Source organism: Penaeus chinensis, chromosome 17 (genome assembly GCF_019202785.1).
Source record: "Penaeus chinensis breed Huanghai No. 1 chromosome 17, ASM1920278v2, whole genome shotgun sequence".
NCBI classification, from domain to species: domain Eukaryota; kingdom Metazoa; phylum Arthropoda; class Malacostraca; order Decapoda; family Penaeidae; genus Penaeus; species Penaeus chinensis.
The window spans coordinates 17,745,891-17,755,890 of record NC_061835.1 but is presented as its reverse complement, the minus strand read 5'-3'; the positions used below and the strand labels follow the sequence as shown (position 1 = coordinate 17,755,890).

General features: G+C 34.7%; 1 protein-coding gene across 13 annotated transcripts in view; it reads right to left on the bottom strand.

Moving 5' to 3' along the window:
- The window catches only part of LOC125034311 (bromodomain adjacent to zinc finger domain protein 2B-like), a gene marked incomplete at its 5' end in the record, with an annotated part of 59,270 nt that overhangs the window by 18,910 nt on the left and 30,360 nt on the right, over positions 1-10,000 (bottom strand). For 12 of the 13 annotated variants that reach the window (XM_047626087.1, XM_047626089.1, XM_047626090.1 and 9 more), the window contains 7 exon segments: positions 1-177; positions 552-748; positions 1,056-1,177; positions 4,000-4,053; positions 7,033-7,077; positions 7,524-7,589; positions 8,149-8,206. The exon segment at positions 1-177 is cut by the window's left edge and continues 65 nt beyond it. In XM_047626087.1, coding sequence (XP_047482043.1) covers positions 1-177; positions 552-748; positions 1,056-1,177; positions 4,000-4,053; positions 7,033-7,077; positions 7,524-7,589; positions 8,149-8,206 — 719 coding nt within the window. 13 annotated transcript variants of the gene reach the window in all.

The following is a 10,000-nucleotide window of genomic DNA, read 5'->3' as shown; positions in this document are numbered from 1 at the left end:
CAGCTCTGTTTAGGGTCTGGCCCAGGATGGTGGTATGCCGCTGTGCAGATGGAATTCCTGGATCTTCAATGGCACATACAAGCAAGTGAGACAGTACACTCAAGAGCTCCTCCTCGCTTTCATTATCATTCAGGAGAGCCATCTGCAAGCTCTGAATTGATGGTAGCGACTCCATGTCTGGAATAAGAATAAAAAGAATCAATATTTAAACATACTAAACTCCTTCCAAATAAAGTTGATATCACACACTAATATAAGTTTTTTCTTAGTCCTATAATATGAGTATAAAGCCCACTCATCTGTATCTCCATTGAAATTCTAAAAATCTTCTCAATGTTAACAAAATGAACATAACGAAACAATAACTCTGCATTACGGATAAGAGAGGGAAAATCTTAAATACCAAAGCCAAAGAACAACCACACTAGAGAGGAAAAGAAAAGAAAAGAAAAGAAAAAAATAGAAAAGAAAAAAAAAAAAAAGATGAAAATAAAAGAAAAAATAGATTAACAAACTAAACTAAACTAAAAAGAGCTGATGACAACACCTACCGAAGCCTAAGGTTTCCCCGAAATTGTGCAGGAACTCAAAAACCATGAGGATGTTTCCGAATGCCTCTGGGGGCAGTCTCAGGCCATCGAGACGGGAGATCTCGGGCAGGTCAGTGTGGTCCGTCAGCTCCATGTCCTCCTTCACTTCCTTCATAAGCTGGTGGATCTCCCGCGCCTGCAAGCGCTCTTCACGTTTTCTGCAATGGAGGATGAGGCTTGTCAATAGCGCCTTGGAAAATTGGGATAGGCATTGCTTATATGACAAAAAGGACTTCCTGAAGGTACTACTAATCTTCTTCATTGCAACCCATTTACATCATCAGTGACTTGACTGACTCTTAAAATCATGAAATCTTGAATTCAAACATATTTTTCTTCTAGTCTATTTTTTCACTTTTTCTTTCACAGCCATTTTTTCACCTTTTCTTTCATTTCCCCTTCTCCCCTTCCTTTCATCAACTTCCTCTCCAATGCCCAATCATCAAGGTCATAACCCTCTCCTACCTTTCTCTGGTCGCCCTTTTCTCTTCCTTCATCTCCTCTCTCCGTCTTTCTCTCTCCTCATATCTTTTCCTCGCTTCGATGGCGCGCACTAGAACTCCATGGTATCTCCTCCTCTCTCGCTCCTGGTCACGGAGAAGGTAAGGAGAGAAAAGAAATGTAAAGAAAATTATTGCCTTCCAAGAACGAGTAAAACCGTTTAATGAAAATAAAGATACAAAATTTCCTCCCCTAAAAGATAGAAGTATTCTTACAAACACCGCAAAAAAAAAAAAAAAAAAGAAGAAAAATCACATTTCACATACATAACTAAAACGCCGAGAACTGAGCCTTGTTGGAATATTATCTGCGGGTTTTACAATCTCAATGTCAGACTGAAAGGTTACTATCCCCCCAATAAACTTAGTGATGAATCTAATGCTTTCAAAAAATTCTAATTATCTACTGGAACTTTTCCATTTCTGGCTCGAGTGCAAAGTGAAGAGCATGGTACAGCTATGATTAATTTTTATATACTACAATCTTTTTCTCTCTCTCTTACCAAGATGTCACACTGAATGGCAAGTAATCAATTAACTAGTTAGTCTTAATTCATGCTTTTTATTTTCTTTCAGTCACTGGCTTTAGCTCTAAGGGGACTCGCTACCAAGAACTTCTGAAACTACAGGTAATAGATCAGGGAAGTGAATAGAGTCCATCTTCAATACACACCATGTATTATCTCCCTGGCAGAAGCTTTTGCAATCTGATTTTTTTAAACAAGTGAGAACATTCTCCATACATTTCCAATTTTGTTCTGAACAACCTGAAAATGCTGGAACAAACATACCAGGAGTGAACAATAATCATAGAAAAGAGTACAGTTTATTATGTTAAGAGAAACTTCATTACCATGCTCTTCTGACAGCTTGAAAACCTCCATTAAATCTGATTTATCCTCTGCCTTCAAGGAAAAATTACAAGTATAAATATATTAGTGAAAAACTCAGTACCAGTTTATAAACCTCTTTCTGTTTTCTGTTAGTTCAAGCATGTACACAAAATAACTACTACATCATACAAATAACAAGGAGTCTAGGAAGCTATTAATTGCAATACATTACCAAGTTACACATTAGTTATCATTAACAGATCCCTAGGTAATGCATGCAAGCGCCTGTGCTGGATGCAAAACTTGTGAGAGGATTGATTAGGATAACCACTGAACCATCCGTGAATTCGTCAATCTTCAAAAGCAAAAAAGGAAAAAAACGTGGGAATTTGTCTCCAATTTTGTCTTGCTGTTCATTCTTCTCTTGAAACCAATCCACCAAAACAAGGAAGGAAGTAAGGAGTCACAAGCACAAATCCCATTCCAACTCATAATTTAACAAATACATCCTAAGATCTCTTTCCCATTACAGCCGAGTGCAAATATGTCCTTGGCCAGATCAAGTGAAAAAGGTGTAAGGGACATCAATCCTATATGCAAACAGCGATCCGTGTCTGTCTTAATCAATCTCTCTTCCGCTACAAACAACTACACACTGGCAGTCAACCCTCTACAATTGGCCACGCGCACAGAGCACAACAAGCATTACATCATGCAAAGCTACACAGTGCGAACTTACCTGCTCATCTTCAAGGGAAAAAATAATCTCTCACTCGTCAACATTAAATGAAGGAGCAAGACAATAATGGGATCTAAAGGGCAGGAAGCAAGCAGGAATGCATTAGATTACACAAAACAATGTAACAATGAACAGCTTCACAAGTGCCTGGGAAATGCTGGCAAGGACTTACTCTGGTTTAGCCTAATCATTCGCATTTGGCTCTTTGGGTTAAGAATACACCTCTCTGCATTCTCTTATTACCATTACCTACAATAATTCTAATCTACTAAATCATATTACTTTTTGTGAGCATTTGAGTAAATGCAGACAAGTTCAGTATACCAAGCTACCACTAATTTTGGACATCAATCTAAATTAAAATATTCACTAAAGTAAGCATGTCTTTACAATATCTATTCTCTAAATTATTATTATAGGCAAATTCACTCTCTTGTATATAATGGATAAAGTTTGCATCAGTCATCCCTCTGAAGTCAACTCAAAATGCACTGTTCTGATAATCTAAATGTCAAATTATTAAATTTTCTCTTTATCTTTCTCTCATTTTTTTTTCTATTCAATAAAAGACAATGACCAAAACAGCAGCACTTCCCGGGCCTATCAACCACAGATCACATTCTTTTTCCCAGAGAGGTTCAGGCAGTAGTCTCTTCACTTTCACTTCTAATACACATTCACAATCGTTAGTTTCTAGGTGAGGTACTTCATGCAACTAAGAAATAACATATTTATATAAAAAAAAGAGTAATAACAACAAATAAAGTAAGAAAAATGATAAATGCATCTACGAGTTCATGCAGTACAGACAAGAGAAAAAAAAGCAGCAATGGTTTCACAATACAATAACTTTTGTGACAAGTGGGGTTTGGGGACACACACAGTAAGGTTGGTGAGGGGGAATACAGGTGCACCAATCAAGTGGCGAGTGTTTCAAACTTTGGTGGTCTGAGGATGGCAGATCATTACAGAAAACTTATGGGATTTGTCTCCATTCTCAACTGAATATTCCAGCTTGATAAATATTACAGGTGAAGACAATATCTTTATAAAACAGAGCTGAAATGGCGATTAACTTTCTTCCAAGTTAACTAATTTTGACTAAGATTATTATCTAAATATCAATATATGCTTTATAGATACTTTCTAATATCATAAACATCTTTGATTTCGAAAATTGGTGCCTCACTTCCTAAAGAAAGTTAGCACTGACTTTACACAACTTAAAAAGTCAATAAAACATAATTCTTAGAAAAACATCCTTCACTAAGAAACACCAAACACGTTTAGAAACACTCGGTCTTCAATCAGTGCAACCTGAGGGTGGAAGGACATACCAGCTCAAGAGTGTAGAGCATTTCACGTTGTTTGTTGAGCTCCTGTAGATACAACTGCGGAACAACAATAATGTCAGAGTGTCAGAGAGTTATGTGATACAATCAGCAGTCATGATTTTAATGCTATGCCACGGCAGTATGATTTTCCCTTTCCTGGTTGTAGAGAAGAAAAAAATACAGCCTAGTGAGGAGACCTTTAGATCATAACTGCTGGCTGTGCCACATAATGTGGGGGCATGCTAATCAACTGTTAAGGCTACATAGTTGAGTGTCGGTGGAGGATTATGAAGAACATTCAAAATGGAAAAAATATAGAAAAGTAAAACCAAATCATTATGTACAAAATAATGAGTTTTTGCAATTGCTGATATAAATCTGCAACATCAAAGAGAGTGAACAATACAGTAATCATAGCAAAATGTCGTGTTTACACAACACAGAAATCATAAAAAGAGGGTACGAGCTTCAATGGAGTACAAAAGCAGATTGCGACGAGTGCACAGCATGTCATACATTCCCCTGATGTGTGTAAACGCTTGAATCCTTTCCGTTTCGCAAGTGATCATCCACCGACCCTCATCAAGTAAGACTCACCGAAGACTTATCACACTGACTGATGGATCAATGACATACATTAACTAGATTTAGATGCTCATGAGTCTTTCCAGGAGCAAGGAAGCTGCAAAAGGCTGCTCCCTCATTCAGGGGGAATTGGTGAAACATTCCTACGGGAGAAATCTACAGTCTTGTATTCAGTGACTTGTGAATTAGTCTCTCTACACTTTCTCTTTGTTATTCTACTTGGTGCCATTCCTACAGCATACAACCAACTAAAATATGAAAGAATACAGAAGCAATGGCTTACGGGGCCAATGTGGTTCCACAATCATTGGGGTTACCATCTGCTCAACTCTGTCACTGAACGGTTTTACTTCCTAAGGAACAACCTTGAAATATGAAAGATCTTTTTTTGTGATATGCTTCCAAGTGAGAATATATCTATCACTCTTTACCAAGCATTACCTCATCACTGATTTTATTGAATTCTAATGTCAACCTGCTTGAAGATTAGAAAATTTCAAATATAAACAAGACATCATTCTATACACTTAACATAGTTTAACAATGAGCTAAGCATGACTCTGATCAGAATAACACTTTCCTACCAAAGTTAGATTCATAATGGTTTTTATCACCACATAACTCTCCTCTTCTGATTAAACCAAATTTTGATGTCTCAGAATGTGCTTGATACTTGACAACTCTCTCACATCATGCTTTAATTTTCATTAGTATGACTGTGTTTGCACGGATCTATCACTGTTATATTGCCATTTTATTTACTTCTTTTCAAAATTTTCTCTTAAAGAATTTCAAATTAAACTAATGAAGTTTTATATCATAAGCTTGCAGTTTCTACAGCATACCAAGGCAACTCTTAGTTGCATCATCTTTATTTCTCATATTTACCCCATAGACCTAAACTCGAACTATGATTTACTTTATTTACATATACTGAGGAAATTAAATCTACAAGCTTTAATTACAGAGAATTCCTTAAATAAACAAACACTGGCACAACCAATATCTCTTCACATTTGATTTTTTTTGTGGGGGGAGGGAATACTATTTAATCTCCCACCTTCCCTAATTCTCTCTCTTTCTTTCACCTGTTTTCACCTCTTCATAATGAATCATTTACTTTTAAGTATACAAAACACTCTAGTTCGTCCTGGTAAGAATTCTCCCTTCACTTGATATTTGAATTAAGGATAAAAAATCGTATGGGGAAAGGGGAGGGGTACTAGAACAAACGTGAAATACAGAAAAGAGAAAGCACTTACATCAATTATCTATTCAGTGATTATCAAAAATTGATGAAGGAAAGCAACATCAACTCTAGAAAGTTTACATCTTGTCTCAAAGAGGGTTACCTTGCAACTGTCATGCAAAGTGGAGACGGGGCGAGAGGCTGTCTGTGAAAAGTTCTCTCTCTTTCCCTTTTCCAGCAAAGGAGGCTAACATTCACTTGTATTGTGTTTTATGCTTTCTAAATTCCCTAACTGTAACCTTCAACTTATTCTTTTGTGTGTAAATAAGTAAATAATTAATTAATTAAAAACCACATTTCATCTTTCTGTGATTCAAAGCTGCAAAATAATACAACACAGTTTCCTTTATATAAAGCAAGAGTGTGGGAGATTAAACGCAAGAAAGAGACTATACTCAGCTGAGCAAGTTGTGGTTTGACTCTGCTTCATTCTCGTCCAAAATCAAGCGAAAAGCAACTCTCTCTTGAGAGGCAAGACGGTCTTGCTACTGAAGGAGTGCCAACAGTACTACTTTCTCTCTCGTTCTTCCAAATCATACCTACCTTGGGTCATGAGATTCTTAATACTTTTATGATATCTATGCTTGAGATTTTCTTGGTCAAATATATCTATATATATTCTCACACTGACACATTCTCAAAAAAACTAGGGAGACAAATGAAAGCAAGAAAATATATCTAAAGATGGATAGACTGGTAGACCTACTTATAAAAGCAGAATGGAAACAGCATCTTATCGTTGTGTTAAGGAATGCCAAAGACTTTTCATGTTGGATTCAAGCTTCTCCTCTGAGTCTTACAATTATCGGACAGATTCAGACGGAATGAAAAAAAATAAATAAATAAAAAAAAATATACAAATATCTTCTCTCTCAGTAATATTTCAACAAGGCGCACTCTTCTCTCGTATAATTAGGAGGCCAGGTATTTGAATTTAAATCTTTTTCTTTTCTCCTTTCCCTTTATCAAATTATTTTCTCTTCCTTCCTCTCTCTCTTCTTATTTCCAGTCCAGATATATGGTAAGAACGTTGATTTACTATTCCTCACATTTTTTTTTTTTTCTTTTTTTTTATTATTATTCCAACCTCTAATTCACTGCCGAATATGCATTATCTTGACAAAGCTTCAGTCCACACCAAACCTACACAATGTCCTGCCCCTTTTACCTGTTGTCTGAAATCCACCACGACACCAACTTACCTGTTCCTTAATCAACTTCTGCTTCTGTTTTTCTTGTTCTCTTTCCTGCAAAAACATTATGATAATTAACAAAGGCGCAGTGGAATCCATATCAAAATTATGACTTTTCTTCATAAAAATGCCAAGATTTTAGCCGATCTGATACAAACTCAGGCTACAACAAGGGAACAAAATTACAATCCTAGATGGGGGGGGGGGGGGTTGTCCCGTACAATTAATTTAATCACTGACCCAAAAACACTTACCAAATTCAAACTCTGAATAACCCCTCAAACTCTATATAATCAATACAGCCTCATAGACCAATCCAAGAAAGAAAGAAAGAAAGAAAGAAAGAAAGAAAGAAAGAAAGAAAGAAAGAAAGAAAGAAAGAAAGAAAGAAAGAAAGAAAGAAAGAAAGAAAAGAGAGGAAAATGAAATGAACAAAAAGGCTGCAGGTGACACCTTGGCTCCTGCCCCCTGGTGCCCTTCCAGCCAGACCCGTCACTCACCTGTGCCTTTCTCAGCTGCTCGTAGAGTCTCTGCCGGTTCTCTTCCTCCCTTTGTTTCCGTAATTCCTGCACGAGAGAGTATGCAGTTAGCCCTTCAATTCCTTCTTTCCCAATAAGAAATACTTTCAAAATCCATAAAATTAACAATAATCATAAAAATAATTATAATAATAATAATAATAATAATAATAATAATAATAATAATAATTATAATAACAATAATGATTATAATAGTAACAATAATAATTAAAAGAGTAACAATAATAATGATAAGAACAATAGTTAATAATGATAATGATAATGATAATGATATAAATAATAATAATAATAATAGTGATGATAATAATAATAAAAATAAAAAGATGGATCATAATAATGATAATGATAATCATAATAACGATAATGACAATAATAATAATAACGGTAATAATAATAATAATAATAATAATAATATTAATAATAATAATAATAATAATAATAATAATAATAAAAATAATAATAATTATAATAATCACAATAAAATAATAATAGTTATATTAATATTCATAATAATAATGACTATAATGGCAATCATATGCTGACAACAATAATACCAGACGGAAAAGAGACCTCCATCGGCACACACCTCTTTTTCCTTCCTGAGTTCCTCCTGTTTCTTTAGTCTTTCCTGTTCGCGCTGTAATCTGCAAAGATGGCACCGGGAACGCGTTAGGGCATGTTAACAGGTGGAGTCTAGACTACGAGCAGAGCAATCGTAATCCAAAAGGACAATATTTAAGTTTATCTAGAAAATGCGATAAATATAAATGAAGAGGAGGAGGAGAAAGAAGATGAAGAACAATTCAAAATATCAGTTTTAAGAAATAGGAGAACGTCATCCAATAAAAAGAATATCAGAGGAAAGAAAAATGAATAAATGTGACTCTAACTACCATTTATAGTCAATAAGAAATAACAATAAGACTCCACTTTATATAACTTAATATCTGAATAGCTCAAACTTGGCAGCCCTTTCTTCCCTACGTGCAACCAAAAACTGAACGAACTGCGCTCCTTGTAAAAGCATGTAAAAGCCTATAACACTTATATCTCTCTGGACGCCTTCCTAGATTCGGAATTCCTAATAATCATTCTCTCTATAAACCCTTTTCCTTCTCCATGGGAAATCTACATCAAATACAATCTATTCTGCATCACGTATAATCTATTTAGTCTGTCTTCACAGTCATACATTTGAAAAATGTTTTAGTAAAGTGTGAGTTATTATAGTTGCTCTGAATAAAAAAAGAAAAAAAAAAAAAAGAAAAAATATAGTGAACTTTTTTCAATGAGATTGATTATTTTTTAGTATTTTACTGTTACAATGGAAACTTCATGGTCATTCCTAATAAGAAATGAAAAAACAGTATCCAAATAAGCAGTTTCATAAAACCTACACTATTCACATTAATTAGTATTAAATTGATCTCATCTTTAAGTTCTAATACTATGACTTCCTATAACCACTAAGCACCACAGGACTACTACACATGTCCGAAGCAATTTCTCCATTCTCTGAGATGGTATAAATAAGAATGAATATCTTTACAATACAAGAGATATATTTAACCAGCTTCAATTCTATCTATCAGGAATACAGTCCATTTCTGACAAAAAAATGATAGAAACTGGTCATATACATCTCTTGTATTGTGAAAACATTCATTCTCATTAATAACTTTCTACATTTGTCGCAATGATTACGGCTCTCCATTCTCGCCCAGGAGCAAGAGGATAGTCTCTCTTTCATGTCACGTAAAATTCTTAAAAAAATAAGTAAAAAATTGGGACTGCCATGACACATTTAAAAGGTACCCAAGCATTATAGGAATCAATTAACGTATAAAATATGTGACTTTCCTAAACAAAGAAACTTATATATAGTGTGACTCGTACTGCAAACTCCCATCAAATGGAGAAAGATCACAGTTATAAGGAATTTTTAACAGATGTCAGTTAACAAAAAGAAAAGCGACCAGAGAAAGAGAAAAACAGCATCACATACATCAAGGTCATTGATTGTAAAGCAAAGTAAGGAAAGTTTTGTCAGTATTAATGTGATTATTGTTGATAAAAAGAAGAACCAAACTGAAAGTAATGTTAATCACACCAATATCAAAATTACATTATTAAAAGTACCACTGATAATAAATCAAATTAACAAGAGTTTTATCATAAATAACCTCATGATTTTGACACTTTCAGCCAGAAACATGTCTTATCTTGGAAGGGCAAGCAAGAAGGACAAAAACAAATTGGATTTAAATCAAGAAGCACAGCCAGAGTTGACGTCTTCCTCCTACTGAAATAATCAATATTCTTAACACATTAATTTGAAAGAGACGATGAACAGAATCAATCAAAATTAAGTACTGGACATGTACAAATAATGTTAGTTACAATCACTTGCAAAAGGTTAATATTAGCTTATACCAATT